The 16,679-nt window shown below is 35.6% G+C and overlaps 1 protein-coding gene across 2 annotated transcripts in view; it reads left to right on the top strand.

Moving 5' to 3' along the window:
• Nucleotides 1-16,679, top strand: part of EPM2A (EPM2A glucan phosphatase, laforin) — a 178,212-nt gene that overhangs the window by 32,499 nt on the left and 129,034 nt on the right. For both annotated transcript variants that reach the window (XM_059400888.1, XM_059400889.1), the window contains exon 2: nucleotides 10,213-10,387. In XM_059400888.1, coding sequence (XP_059256871.1) covers nucleotides 10,213-10,387 — 175 coding nt within the window. The remainder of the gene's footprint in view (nucleotides 1-10,212; nucleotides 10,388-16,679) is intronic.

Here is a 16,679-nt window from a genome sequence, read left to right as displayed (position 1 = left end):
GATTTGTTGCTGTTACCTATTTCCTGCTTTAAATCCTACTTATTCATACGTTGCTGTGCCCTCTGTTATGTATTAGCATACCCTGTTGTCAGTCACACCTTGAGAGCTGTCACCTCCGTCACAGATCCTGTCTTGGAAACTGTGGCTCACACTGATCCTGTCATCCTTGGTTTTCAGTCTTCAACATCCATGGACACATTATAAATCTATCATCGTTTTCTTTCCTAGTGAGCCAGTTGCTCCTTACAGTACATTTCAACACAATATCAGTCACCATATGTTGAAAATGGCACCAGAAAGGAAGCCTATTTGCCATTCTTGAATATTCTGTTTATGTGTTAGTATTTTATGGTATGGTTTTACAGTTATTTTCATCATTTAAAGTGGCTGTATTTCATTCACTGATTGCTTTATGTAACCTTTGTCTAATGAAAACGGGTTCATTCATGGTGGGAATTGTGTTTTAAATTTCATTTGTCAACCTCCCTCTACCACGGCACGGGTACATGAGTTCTCAGTAATACTTGAATGTGAGCTGAATTAAACTCTAGAATATTTCATGTATATATGATTACATTAGTCTGCTTGGGCTGCTACAGCAAAATATTATAGACTGGTGACCTATGACAAACATTTATTTTTGCACAGTTCTAGAAGCAGGGTGTCCCAGATCAGAGAGCCATCAGCTTTGTTTTCTGGTGAGAAGTCTTTCAGGCTTGCCGATGGCTACCTTCTCACTATGTCCTCATGCAGTTTTTCATCCTGGCCTGCTTGGAGACACAGCTCTGGTGTCCCTTCCCCTTTTTGTAGACACCAATCCTATTGGATTAGGGCCTCACCCTTCTGATTTTACCTCCCTAAAGGCCTTATTTCTAGGTATAATCCACATTGGGATTCAGAGCTTCGATGTATAAATTTGGGGGAAACATAAGTTAGTTCATAACAATGAAGATATTACATATTAGTAAATCTTTTAAGAAAAAAAGAACTATTGAATTTTTCTTCTTCTGTAAGTTCTTTTTTTCCTTCTCTTATATGTTTTCAGCCTAACTTAATATAAACTTCCATTTTCCCCATACTTTTCTGTAATCTTGGGAATTTTCCCTAATTACCACTTCTAATGTTTTCTGTATGGTTGGCAGCCATTGATTTTTTTTTTTTTTTTCCTCTTAAAATTCTTAGCTGGAACCGATCAAGATTATTCTAGGAGTTTTACTTAAAAGATCTCCTCTGGAGGCTTGGCCAAGAGTGGGTCCAGGGTTAAGCTTTATTAATCATTCCTGCTGCACACAACAAGCTCACCTTTGAGAAGACCAACACATCATACCTACCTACCAAACAACTCAAGGACTTTTGTTGATCATTTCATAGAATTTGAAGCATTCTCATAGAATTTGAATGGTCTTAAGTCTGGTTATTAATGAGAACAAAAAAGGCCAGACCTATTATGTACAAAGGTATGAGCCTGCTGACTTGGAATTCCATCAAGTAATTGTCTTAGGCTGAGTGGCTCATTTTTGACTAAAAGAGTTAGATAAGTTTCTATGTCCAGATGTTCTGAAGAGATGATGTTTACGTATCCCACATTTCAACTTATTTGCCATAAAAATAACAATCACCATTTATCAATAATTCTACTTGGAAAGACAGTCACACAATGCACACGCATATATATACAAGTGCATACACATGCACTTGCACATACATACACATACACACACCTGAGCCAGGTGTTTGGTTCATTACCTTAATCACCTTGTCACATTTGATGTTTTCTCTCTGGTTGCTCCAAACTCTATCCTCCTTCTCAAGTAATATTTTCATATCTACCATAGAAAATCCTTGTTATCTCGAAGTCTAATTTCCTGTTTTTGTCATTGCTAAGTGGGCCACCATTTGTGTTTGTAGTTACTATTATTTTTAACCAAATCCCTCAAAGCTCTTTTCAAATTTGTTGGGTTACTTTGTACTGGATTTTTCTTAGGAGTTATTTCAGCTCTAACTGTAGCCATGACACTCTTAACTATATAAACCTATCTTAGTGCAGTACTGTTACACAGGAATGGGGCTTTGTCCACCTGTCTGAGTTAGTATAGAATTTCCTTCATATCCTCGTGTGGTCAATGATTTCCTAGTTTTCATTAGCCAAATAACATTGTTTTTTACCATTAGCAGAAAGTGTTGTCTACTTATATTTTTTAATTAAGATTTGTGCATTTCTTTAATGAAATAAGATAAAAATCTTTTTAAATGAAAATGTTCTACGTAAGTCTTGCATTGGTTATTTTCCTATTAGAGTTCATTGCTTTATTTCTTAACACTTCATTCTGTTGTGTGTGTGTAGAATACACACATATGTATGTATTCATATATATATTCTCTTTATTCTACTATATATATGTAATTAGTCTCTATTGCTGTAGATTTGGGAGATTGGAACCTCTCTAAGATGCCTGTGTAAGCAACAAAGGTTTACATCCTCATGGCCGTTCTTTTTTTTTTTTTTTTTAAAGATTTTTTATTTTATTTATTTGACAGACAGAGATCACAAGCAGGCAGAGAGGCAGGCAGAGAGAAAGAGAGGGAGAAGCAGACTCTCGGCTGAGCAGAGAGTCCGACGCGGGGCTCGATCCCAGGATCCTGGGATCATGACCTGAGCGGAAGGCAGAGGCTTTAACCCACTGAGGCACCCAGGCGCCCCCTCATGGCCGTTCTTGACTTTGCTTTCTTGCTTCTGCTCTGCTTGTTCTATATCAAGTCAACATAGGCAAGGAATCTGGTTTTTAAATAAATTTTTATTAGTGGACTGTTCTCTCTCTCTATACAAGAAATCTGTGTGAGTGTAGTGGGTTATATTGGCAGTTGGTGAAGAGGAAAGAGGAAATAACAGAAGGACAGACAACGCAAATTAAATATTGAAATGCTTGCCTTTACCTGCTCTTTGTTGTTCTCCTGACCAGCTTGTTTTGATTATCTGCTTCACCTTTTGTAGTTTATTACTACCTGAATCCTCTCTTCTCTTTCCTCTTTCTCCTTCTTACCTTTCCTTCTTCTGAATCTCAACATCCTTTTCCCCCATCCTCTCCTTCCTTGATTGCATCTGAGTCCCCTAGTCTACAAAGCAGTTCAGCTATCTCCCATCCCCAGCCCCAAACCCAGCTTTTTTTCTACCATTGCAGATTGCAATTTATCAAAGTGCTCAACTCAAACAGGATCCACTCTTTTAGAAAGGCAGTTGGTTCAGCAAAAAGAATTTTTCTATGTTTTATTTTATTTTTTTTTAAATTTTTTAGAAGATTTTATTTATTTATTTGACACACATAGATCATAAGTAGGCAGAGAGGCAGGCAGAGAGAGAGGAAGGGAAGCAGGCTCCCTGCTGAGCAGAGAGCCTGATGTGGGGCTCCATCCCAGGACCCTGGGATCATGACCCAAGCCGAAGGCAGAGGCTTTAACCCACTGAGCCACCCAGGTACCCCTGATTTTGCTTTTTGCCACTGGAACAGAATATCAAAATGCCAAAGAGTTGGTAATGATTATACCATGTTTGTACAACTTAATGCACCAGTAGCTTCTGAGGCAGTAATAGATGGGGCATGAGAAATTTGATATGGGTGAATTACTAGCTAAAATTAGAGATTAATGTGTTAGGTTCAGATTTAATGTTCATGTGCTAGAAAAAAAACTTTAAACTAATTAAACTCCAAAGAGGATTGATTCAAATAAAATATCATGAATAATAATAAGAATTTTAATTTTAAGTGGACTGCACTATCCAATTGATTGTGTTTATGCAATATAACTTAAAAACTTCTGAGAAACAAACAGGGTTTTGGAGGGGAGAGGGGTTGGGGGGGTAGGGTAAACCTGGTGGTGGGTATTAAGGAGGGCGTAAATTGCATAGAGCACTGGGTGTGGTGCATAAACAATGAATTTTGGAACATTGAAATGAAATAAAAATTAAAAAAAACTTCCTGATTTTGTAAAAAATATACTTGTTTTAATCTGAACTTTCAAACTTGTAGAACTATTTGAAATAATGTGTTGGTTAAGATTTTAAATTCCGAGGCTTCTTACTTCTCTGTTTTTTTTTTTTTTTTTTTTTTTTTTTTTTTTTTTTTTTTTTTTTTGAGTGTCAGGAAGCAGGCCTCTTATTCCTTGACATTTATACACTTTATTTTAACTTACCTATATTGCCTTGATGAACAAATAACATGATGGCCAAATTTGCTCTATGGAAAGAGGTGTTTATTGTTAGTTAAATCAATCCATTTCCACTTTTCTGCCAATAACAGATTAGTTTGTTCTACCTTAGTGAGCTGTTTATTTATTTTAAATTAATGCTAATGAATAATTGACAATGGCCAGCTCCAATCTGGACAAATAATTCACTTCCACCTCCTCCCCCACCTATTCCCCTGCCACAAAGTTACTCCTTTAACCTTCTTTTTAAAATTATTTAATTTAACTTTATTTTTTTTTCAGTGTTCCAAAATTCATTGTTTATGCACCACACCCAGTGCTCCATGCAATGCGTGCCCTCCATAATACCCACCACTAGGCTCACCCAACCCTCCACCCTCTCCCCTTCAAAACCTCAGTTTGTTTCTCAGAGTCCAAATTCTCTCATGGTTCTTCTCCCCTCCAATTTGCCACAATTCACTTTTCCTTTTCTTCTTCTAATGTCCTCCAGGTTATTCCTTATGCTTCACAAGTAAGTGAAACCATAAGATAATTGACTCTCTCTGCTGACTTATTTCACTCAGTGTAATCTCCTCCAATCCCATCCATGTTGATACAAAAGTTGGGTATTTATCCTTTCTGATGGAGGCATAATACTCCATTGTATATATGGACCATATCTTCTCTATCCATTTGTCGTTGAAGGGCATCTTGGTTCTTTCCACTGTTTGGCAACTATGGCCATTGCTGCTATGAACATTGGGGTATAGATGGCTCTTCTTTTCACTACACCTGTATCTTTGGGGTAAATATCCAGTAGTGCAATTGCAGGGTCATAGGGTAGCTCTATTTTCTCTATTTTTAATTTCTTAAAGAATCTCTACACTGTTTTCCAAAGTAGCTGCACCAACTTACATTCCTACCAACAGTGTAAGAGGGTTTCTCATTCTCCACATCTTCTCCAGCACTTGTTGTTTCCTGTCTTGTTAATTTTGGCCATTCTAACTGGTGTAAGGTAGTATCTCAATGTGGTTTTGATTTGAGTCTCCCTGATGGCTAATGATGATGAACATTTTTTTCATGTGTCTGTTAGCCATTTGTATGTCTTCATTGGAGAAGTGTCTGTTCATGTCTTCTGCCCATTTTTTGACATGATTATCTATTTTGCGTGTGTTGAGTTTGAGGAGTTCTTTTTTTTTTTTTTTTAAGATTTTATTTATTTCTTTGACAGAGATCACAAGTAGGCAGAGAGTCAGTCAGAGTGGGTGGGGAGGAGGGGAAGCAGGCTGCCTGCTGAGCAGAGAGCCTGATGCGGGTCTCGATTACAGGAATCTGGGATCATGACCTGAGCTGAAGGCAGAGGCTTAACCCACTCAGCCACCCATGTGCCCTAAGTTTGTGGAGTTCTTTATAGATCTTGGACATCAGCCCTTTGTCTCTAGTGTCATTTGCAAATATCTTCTCCTATTCCATGTGTTGCCTCTTTGTTCTGTTGACTGTTTCCTTTGTTGTGCAGAAACTTTTGATCTTCTTGAAGTCCCAAAAGTTCATTTTCACTTTTGTTTCCTTTGCCTTTGGAGACATATCTTGAAAGAAGTTGCTGTGGCTGGTATCAAAGAGGTTACTGCCTATGTTCTCCTCCATGATTCTGATGGATTCCTGTCTCACTTTGAGGTCTTTTATCCATTTCGAGCTTATCTTTGTGTATGGTATAAGAGAATGGTTGGGTTTCATTCTTGTACACAAAACTGTCCAATTTTTCCAGCACCATTTATTAAAGAGGCTGTCTTTTTTTTCACTGTATATTTTTTCCTGCTTTTTTGAAGATTATTTGACCATAGAGTTGAAGGTCCATATCTGGGCTTCTCACAGCCTAGCCAGCTGGCCCTTTTATAAAGTAGATGAGACCTGGAAATGTTAACTGAGCTTCTAGGCATAAAAGATCACTGTGGTATTAAATAATGTGTTTTATATATATTGTACTCTTAGGCCAGTCTTATGGAATAGAAAGTGAATTAGAAGCTTAAAAAATTTCCAGTCTATTTGGAAAAAGCAAAACATAACAAGCACCCAAGTTTTGTTTATTAAACTTATTATTTTGAGGTAATCGTATATTCACATGGAGTTGTTAGAAGTAATATAGAAAGCTACACAGGATCTTTCCATATTACTTCTAACAACTGCCTTTTCTCACTTTTCTTTGCCAGTCTTGTTAGAGGTTTGCCAGTTTTAATGATCTTTTAAAAAACCCAGCTCTTTGTTTCTTGATTTTCTCTAATGTTTTTCTGTTTTTAATTTCATTTATTTTCATTCTTTATTTCTTCTTTTTGCTTTGGATTTATTTTGCTTTCCTTTTTCTAATTTCTTGAAGAGGAGATTAGATTGATTTGAAACTTTCCTATTTTTATTGTATGTATTAAATGCTATAAATTTCCCTCACAGCACTGCTTTAGCTGTGTCCCACATATTTTGATACATATTATTTTGATTTTCATTCATTGCAATGTATTTTTAATAACTTTGAGACTTCGTTTTTGACCCATAGATTATTTAGTAATATGTATATTTGTTTCCAAGTGTTTGAAAATTTCCCCATTATCTGTTATTGATTTCTAATTTGATTCCTTTGAGGTTAGAGAAAGCACTTTCTGTGATTTAATTTTAATGTTTTGATATTGTCTTATGGTCCAGGATATGATTTAGCTTGGTATATGTTCTGTGCACACTTGAAAGTGTGCATTCAGCTATTGTTGGGTAATGTGTTCTGTAATTGTCAACTAGATTCCATTGGTTGATGTTGATGTTGAGTTATTTTATTCTTTGCTGATTTTTTGTCTAGTTGTTCTATCAGTTTTTGAGAAAGAGGTGTTTAAATTCCCAACTATGATTCTAGACTTGTCTTTTTTCCATTTAGCTGTCTTAGTTTTTAGTTTCATATATTTGCAGCTCAGTTTTTTGTTATGTACACATTTAGAATTCTTACAGCTTCTTGATAGATTAATACTTTAAATATCATATAATTTCCCTTTCTCTTTATAGTAATCTTTGCTCTGAAGGTTCTACTTTATATGATATTAACATAACCAACTGTTCTTTCTTTTGATTAATTTTGCATGGTGTATCTTTTTCTACACTTTTACTTTGTACCTGCCTATAATTTGAAGTAAGTTTCTTCCAGACATCATACACTTGGTTCATTTTTTTCAATATCTTTTTCAGATAATTATAACATCTCTGTCATCTTGATGTTGGCATCTTGTAAGCATTTTTAATTTTTATTCAGTTTGAGATCTTTGTGATTTTTGATATAAGGATTTGAAACCTGAACCTGTTGAGTATTATATAATGTGTCCCTGGATCCTATTCAAATTTTCTGATTTAACTGGATTCCCCTAGCACTGCTCCAGTAGGAGGGTGGGGATACCTCATTACCCAGGTTCCCCACCCACTGACAACTGAAGGGATTGACTTTATTACTACTGAGTGGGGTGAGAGTTCCAGTTCTCCATTTGGCCTCCACTGACACTTCCCTTGCTGAAAGAAATGGAAGTGTTTTGTTACTTCTCCTAAAACATGTATGTGTAAAAATGAGTAATTCAAAAAACTAATTCTAGGAATGACGAATTCTTAGGAAGTTGATGTTGTGTAAATAATTTTTCTTGAACGTTGTCATTTATGTCTATTTGAACTCCTCAGTAATGTATTTATTTAAGTTGTAACATTTAAATTGTTGTAAGTCTTGGGGCACCTGGGTGGCTCAGTCTGTTAAGTGTCCAATTTTTGGTTTTGTCTCAGGTTATGATCTCAGGGTTGTGAGATCAGCCCCTTCCCCCACCCCACCCCATCAGGCTCAGTGCTCAGCATGGAGTCTGCTTAGGTTTCTCTCTCTCTCCCCCTCATTCTCTACTCCTCTTCTTGCTTGCCCTCCCTATCTCTTGCATGCTGTGTGTTCGTTGTAAGCTCATCCTTTTTTATCCAGGTATCAAATGTTGGGATGCTTTCAGACTTGGTTCTAGAAACCTTTTTTTTTTTATATCACTATTGTTTTTCATTGTGACTCATCTATATAGCCTTGCCTCAATTGCCGTTTATACTTAGATGACTCATAAATTCGTTTTTCTACTTCAGATCTCTGGTCTGATGTCAAACTGATAATGCCGACTCTGTACTTAATATCTCTCTTTTTTTTTTTTTTTTTTTGTATCTAAATGGCACTTCAAGTCCAAAAACTAGACTGATGATCTTCCCGTCAGATTTTACATCTTAGTGAATGATACCACCATATATTGAGTTATATTTGCCAGAAGCCTAGAGTCATTGTTTCTTCCCTTTATCCTTCACCTTCCATATCCAGTTAATCACCATGTCCTGTGGGTTTTCCTTCCTGAATCTGCCCACTCTTTTCCACTTCTACCTCCAGGCTTTCATCAGTCATCTCCTGTCTGGGCTAGAGCAGTAGTTTCTTAAATGGACTTTTTGCTTTAATCTCATTGCATTTGAATTACATTTTTACTCTGTAACCAGAGAGATACTTTTAAAATAAAACTTGGTGATGTTACCTGCCTACTTAAAATATTTCATTTTTTTGTTGTTCCTATGGAAAATACCAAAATCCTTAACATGACAGCACAGTGTAGTGTAGATCATGTTTTTGACATTTAATAAGTATTTGTGGAAAAATGAATAGATGAACTTATATAGTTTAGAGTGTGTGCTATTAAAAGAGTATTATTCACACATGCATCTCTATGTATCTCTTTTATTCTTGTTATATTTCTATTTGATATGTTTCTAGAAGTGGGGTTACTAGTACAGTTTGGTTTTCATCATCATTGATATTTAATATATCAAGGGTAAAGGACCACTTGGTGTAGTGCCTTGTAGCCATCAAGAGAAAAAGAGAAGTCTGATCTAGGAGGATCAGTGATGATTTGTTAAGGGAACCATCTTGTACCTCCTACTTGGTGCAAGGGAGTTATATCCTAAAGAATGGTCCAATGACTTAAATATTTTTTTGTTTTTGAGATTTTATGCCAAATAACTTTAGGTAAAATATTCTATAAGATAGATCAAGGAACAAATGTGTCTGATTTTTATGTTTGTAACAAATGTGACTTATTCCTATTTTTATTTTGCTTATACTTTTTTTGTTTTGAAGACAGTATATGAAAATTAGGTAGTTTAAGGAAAGGAATGATTTGAAATGAGGTGGTCACATAAGACGGGCAAATAGAAATAATGTATGAATTATAATTTCATAGAAGTAAAGGATCTGTTTACTAGTGTAGTTGATACTGGGCAGAATGTGATGTAGGCAAATAGTGTTTTCAGAGACATGTTCTTCCATCTCTGTCTCTTTTGATTCACTCCATGGAGGGAGGATGGTGTGTGCTCGTGGTTGTGAAGCAGGCAGAAAACAACATGAAGGTATCAGGTGCCCGAAAGATGGGGATCTAGGGGTATCAGTTTGCTACTAGCTTGGCACTTACTAGTTTTGTGACCTTGGGCAACATAACTAATCTTTGTGACAATTTCCCATCTGAAAATAGTACTAACCGCTGATTTACATGCAGACCAGTTTGGATGTGATCATTTGTTTTATTATTTATTAATGTATTTATTTTAAAAATTCATTTGTTATTTGAGCTGATACTAAAACACTTTATTAATGATTCTTTTTTATTACTGATTTTAGTTATGAATTTGCATACCAAAAAGAAAAAAAAGGCTACAAAATGACTCACAACGGGTAGTTAGGGCACTGAGAGGTACCATTAAATTCTGAGAGTTAGTATGCTCTTGGTAATACACATGTATTCAAAGGGAGCACAGAACTCTATGAAATTCATATGTAATTACAAATTTCTTCTGTTTTTCCCCTCTAGTCTATTTTTGTTTATAATGAAATGTGTGGATTGAGAAGCTTTGTATTTATTTTCTTCTTATTATTAATTTTGCATCAGCTACTCTGCGGGTGTTTAAGCAAAACATTGATTTAATTGCTCTGTTTGTCATTTCTTCTTGTTCCAGGCAATGGACCTCACCATGACCGTTGCTGTACCTATAATGAAAACAACTTGGTGGATGGTGTTTATTGTCTCCCAATAGGACACTGGATTGAGGCCACTGGGCACACCAATGAGATGAAGCACACCACAGACTTCTATTTTAATATTGCAGGCCACCAAGCCATGCATTATTCAAGGTAAAAATAGTGCCATGTTTATAAGCATAGAAATAGGACACGAGGTAGTATTAGGACAATGGAAGTGTTAACTGTGTTGAAAACAGCAGTATCTCCCTTTGGAGGGGCATATAGGCCTGCAGTACGTTAAGGAGATGAATTATAGTGAATCACTGTGTGAGCTTTTCTGGTTCTAAATGTGAAGGATCCTTTGTATAAAATTCTTTTACTAATTATACTCTCTGGCATCTAGATATTTTGACCAGATTGTATTTAGCCAGTCTTTGTACTTTCATAGTGGCTCCTAGGTCAACATTTATCTCTTATGCTACTGAACAACACTGAAGCAAAAACTGGTGTCTCTTTATAAATTTTTATGGAGGTAGATGTGTGAAAATGTAGACATAAAACTAGCTTAGATGTGATCATTTGCTCTGTTATTTAGTAATATATTTATTTTTATTTGTTTATATAATTGCTATGCCAGCAATATGTGCCATAATAAAAATTCAAACACTGACGAGGATGCTAACTGAAAAGCAAAGTTCAATACACTCACCTTCATTACCACTCATCAGAAGTAATTATTTCCAGTGATTTTATGGTTAGTTTTTCTGGAGTTTAACTTCAAGTCTTAAATAATATCCATACACTTTATTTGTTAATGTATCAATTTAAAAATCGCTCTTGTTTCCCATCTGTGGCATGAGATATTAATTTCACTTAGACTTGTCTTCTTTCCCTACTCCCACTTCCTGCCAGTTCATTAAAAAAATTCTTTTTTTATTTAACTTCATAAAAATTCTATTTCTTGACCTATTCATTTTTGACAGTGTTTCTTGATTTCCTACTGAGTAAGTCAGATATTTATTGTCCTCATATTTTCCTCCACATCTACTTCCACCTGTTACTGCCTGTTTTGCATTACTTTCACATTTTCAAGGTTTATAGAATTTACAATTAATTTAGTAAATTAAGTTTTTTATAGTTTGATAATTTGAGAATGGAAACCAATACTCTCAACATTTGAAATAGCATGTGAGTATCATTTACTGTAGAATGTGCAGTGTTTATGCCATGGACAAAGAGAGGCATTCTCATGTTCTTAAAAACTGCATTGCTTTGAATGAGAGATGTTATTAGTACAAACAGGGCAGTGAATGGTAGGAGAGAGGATGCAACTCCTTTGTAGTGTTAGGGAATTCATGTTCTTCTTGGACATACCGTTCTTGTAAATCCGTGCTAGATGTTGACCTTGCTGATGGATTCGTGGTAGAATATGAGGAAGAGGAGTTCAGCATGAGCCGTGATTTTGTAGCCTGAGCAACTGGATTAATGGTGTTCTCTTTTTTGAGACAGGAAGACAAGGAGATGAGCAGTTTGGAGTATGGATTGAGATGATATTCTATTGTAGATGTAATATATTTGAAATGTAGGTTAGATTGCAGAAAGGAAATCAATTTGATGTCTGGAGTTTTGTGGAGAGATTGTGAATGGACAGATAAAATTGGAGCTATCAATATATGGACGACATTCAAAGTAATGAGTCCATTATTTATTTATTTTTAAGGTGTGTGTGGTTTTGTTTTGTTTTGTTTTGTTTTTTAAGAGAGAGTGCCCAAGTGGAGGGAGGGGAAGAGGGAAAGAGAAAGAATCCTCCAATAGACTCTCTGCTGAGTGTGGAACCTGACAGCGGGCTCGATATGATCCTGAGCAGTAATTGAGTCAGATGCCTTCCGACTGAGCCAACCAAGCACTCTCCAAAATGATGAGTTTAGATGAGATCATTTAGTGAATGAGTGAAATATAGCAGAGACAAAGGAAAGAAGTGAAAATAATAAGGCCTCATGTCCATACAAAGAGAAGAGGATCCAGAGAAAAGAATTGAAAAGGAGCACCCATTGAGATGTCCTGACCTTTAGTGAGGTCGTGTTTCTGAGTTATTTTTCATTTTTGGTGAACCACATTTTGAAGGGTCCTGTTTTAGGCTCTAAGAATTTTCTTCTACTATTTGATTATTTCTGCTTCTTTGTTCTTTTTTTAAAAGATAGATTTTTTCATTTATTTATTTATTAGACAGCGATCACAAGTAGGCAGAGAGGCAGGCAGAGAGGTGGGCAGAGAGGAGAGTGTGGGGAGAAGCAGGCTCCCCGCTGAGCAGAGAGCCTGATGTGGGGCTTGATTCCAGGACCCTGAGATCATAAAGGCAGACGCTTTAATCCACTGAGCCACCCAGGTTTTCTTTGTTCTGTTGTTAAAGATCCTCCTTAGATGGATGCTGGACCTTCTGGATTTATATCTTATTCTTGACTTAAAAAAAATATTTTCATCTCTAGGTTTTATTGCTTTACATTTTGGGAGACTTTTTTTTTCTTCCAACTCAACTAATTTTTTCCCTTAATTTTCCCTTTAATTTTTCCCTTCATTTTGATAATTGTATCCTTATTTTTTCTGGATTCTTATTTTGTTATTCCCTTTTTGCATATTAGCCTATTCTGCTTTGTGAATGGATATCTTCTTAAGTCTTTCTTACAATATTAATGAGAATGGTTTTGAAGTCCTCTTCTCTTACCGAAATTATTTGTTCCCTCCAGAATCAGTTGTCCTCTACTCATTTTGGCCTTTTTCTTTTTTGTTGTTGGTTTTAAATGTAACTGGAAATTCTCAGTTGTTCACATTTATTATTGGAAGGAGGAGGTTGATTATTAAATTTGGTGAGCATGAGTTTCCTCTGCCATTACTAGCTTCTGTACCTCTAATAGCATTGGCACAATGGGGTGCATTTGGGCAGATCATGTCTCCCTGGGGAGAAAAGAAACAGTCAGCCTGGGTACTACTGCTACCCCACCCTGAACTGGAAGATGAGGAGGACCTGTGTAGGGCACATTTCTCACTCTGAGAGCCTTTGTTCCCTATGTAGTTTCCAAAATTTATTTATTTATTTATTTTAAAAAAGATTTTATTTATTCAGTTGACAGAGGGAGAGTGAGCACAAGCAGGGTGAGCAGCAGGCAGAGGGAGAGGGAGAGGGAGGAGCAGAGAGCTCCTGAGCAGGGAGCTCAGAAGTGGGACTCAATCCCAGGACCTGAGATCATGATGTGAACCAAAGGCAAAGGCTTAACAACTGAGCCATCCAGGAACCCCTAGGTTTCAATTTTTAAAGAAGGAATTTCTTCAGCTTCATATATAGTATCATAGCTGTATGTGGGGTGAATATGAAACATGTACTCATAGTTCTTTCACAGTCATGCAAAGATAGCTATATTTAAAAATTTTCCTTAAAACAACTCAGTTTTACATCTAAGTCTTTATTCTACTGGATTTGCAGATAATTCAACCTGTTACTATCCTTCTAAGGTGTATATGTATATATTTTTTGTGTGTGTGTATCTGTATATGTGTACATGTATATATTATTTATATGTCTTTGTGTTTGTATATATATGTGTGTATATATATATCATACTGTTTGTTGAGAGTTATTATCATAAATGGATGTTGAATTTAGTCATGTCTTTTCGTTTTCCTTATATACATATAATATGAATATATACATATATACACACACACAAATATACATATTTATACCTGAGAAGGATAATAATAGGTTGAAATGATATATAATGTATATAAAAAGATACAATATCTAAGTAATACTTATAATATATAATAAACATATGGTTATACCTGAGGTATAATATATATATATAACATAAAAATGCATACCTAGGGGCGCCTGGGTGGCTCAGTGGGTTAGGCCGCTGCCTTTGGCTCGGGTCATGATCTCGGGGTCCTGGGATTGAGTCCTGCATCAGGCTCTCTGCTCAGCGGGGAGCCTGCTTCCCCTCTCTCTCTCTGCCTGTCTCTCCGTCTACTTGTGATTTCTCTCTGTCAAATAAATAAATAAAATCTTTAAAAAAAAATGCATACCTATATACTTGTGATATATTTATAATGGCATAAAATCTCAGGTTTATCAGTTTTGGACTTAATAGTAGTATCCTTTGTTCCTCTATCTCTATAACATAGATTCCTGGGAACTTGGTAATAAATAATAATTGTTTATAGTGGACCTGGAGCCTATGTTTACTTTTAAGGTGTCCTATTAACTTCCAAGATTTCTCACAGTTTGGTCCCAAAGTCACCTACTTGAAAATCAGTTGGGTGGTGTGATTTTTTAAAAAAATTTTGAATTGAGGCATAATTGACATATAATATTATATTACTTTCAGGTGTATGACAATAATTCAGTATTGGTGTACCCTGTGAAATGATCACCACAATAAGTCTAGTTTCCCTTGTCACTATATAAAGTTACATAATATACATATGGTGTTATTGACTATAATCATCAAGCTGTACATTACATCTCTATGATTTGTGTATTTATGACTGTAAGTTTGCACCCTTTAACCCTTTTCTCCCCCACATACCCCACCTCTTATCCCTTTCCTATCTGGCAACCATCAATCTGTTCTCTTCATCTTTCAGTTTTGTTTTGTTTTTTCGATTCCACATATAAGTGAAATCATATGGTGTTTGTCTTTTTCTCTTAGTCGTTTCACTCAGTATACTCTCACGTTCTATCCATGTTGTTGCAAATGAAGATTTGATTTTTAATGGCTGAATAGTATTCCTATGTGTGTGTGTGTGTGTGTGTGTGAGAGAGAGAGAGAGAGAGAGCGAGAGAGAGAGAGAGATTATGTCTTCATCCATTCATCCATCAACAGACACTGGTTGTTTCCATCTCTTTGGTATTGTGAATAATACTGCAATGAACGTAGGGATGCGTGTATGTTTTTAAATCAGTGTTTTCATTTTTCTTTAGATATTCTTCTTCTACCCACTTAAGCCTCCATGTTGCATCACCACTTCCTCATATCAGGGAGATCATATGATAGTTGTCTTTCTCTGCTTGATAAATAACCAGAAGTAGAATTGCTGGATCATGTGGTGGTTCTATTTTTAGTTTTTTGAATAATTTCCATACTGTTTTCCACAGTGACCACACAAATTTGCATTCCCACCAATAGTGAATGAGGGTTCCCTTTTCTCTATATCCTTACCAACACTTGTTATTTCTTGTCTTTTTGATAGCAACCATTCTGATACATGTTAGCATGATAACTCATTGTGATTTTGATTTGCATTTCCCTGATGTTAGTGATGTCAAGCTTCTTTTCATGTACCTCTTTGCCATTTGTATGGAGAAATGTTTATTCAGAGCCTCTGCTCATTTTTTAATTGGATTGTATGAGTTCTTTATACATTTTGGATATTAACTCCTTGTAAGATAATATGATTTGCAAATATTTTCTTCCATTCAGTAGGTTGCCCTTTTATTTTGTTGATGGTTTCCTCTGTTGTGCAGAGGTTTTTAGTTTGGTATAAGCACATTTTGTTTATTATTGCTTTTGTTGACATTACCTTAGAGTCAGATCCCAAAAAAAATTTTTGTGAAGAGCAATGACAAGGAAATAATTGCCTGTTTTTTCTTGTAGGAATTTTATGGTTTCAGGTCTTACATTCAAGTCTTCTATTACATTTTGAGTTAATTTTTGCATAGTGTAGGATAGTGGTCCAGTTTTATTCTTTTGCATAAGACAGTCCAGTTCTCCCAATACTGTTTATTGAAGAATCTCCTATCTCCATTATATATTCTTTACTCCTTTGTCATATATAAATTGGTCATACATGCAAAAGTTTATTTTTGGACTTTCTATTTTTTCCTATTGATCTTTGTGTCTGTTTTTATGCCAATACCATACTATTTTGGTTACTGTAGCTTTGTAATATAGTTTGAAATCAAGGAGTATGATTTTGCTTTGTTCTTCTTTCTCAAGATTGCTTTGGGTTCTTTTGCGGTTCCATAGAAATTTTAGGATTGTTCTATATTTTTGAAAAATGCCATTGAGATTTTGAATAGATTTCATTGACTCTATAGATTACTTTGGATATTATGGACCTTTTAATAATATTAATTTTTAAATCCATGGGCACAGAATATTTTTCCACTTATTTGTGTATTCTTCAATTTCTTTCATTAGTGTCTTATACGTTTTTAGTGTACAGATCTCCTTGCTAGTAATCTGTCTATTCAGATTTTCTATTTCTTCATGATTCAGTCTTAAAATATTCTGTTTCTAGGAATTAACCCATTTTTTTTAAAAGATTTTATTTATTTATTTGACAGAGAGAAATCACAAGTAGACGGAGAGGCAGGCAGAGAGAGAGAGAGGGAAGCAGGCTCCCTGCTGAGCAGAGAGCCTGATGCGGGACTCGATCCCAGGAACCTGAGATCATGACCTGAGCC

Source organism: Mustela nigripes, chromosome 5 (assembly GCF_022355385.1).
Source record: "Mustela nigripes isolate SB6536 chromosome 5, MUSNIG.SB6536, whole genome shotgun sequence".
Lineage (NCBI taxonomy): Eukaryota > Metazoa > Chordata > Mammalia > Carnivora > Mustelidae > Mustela > Mustela nigripes.
Note: the sequence above shows the minus strand (reverse complement) of the source record. Positions and strands in the feature narration are given on the sequence as shown.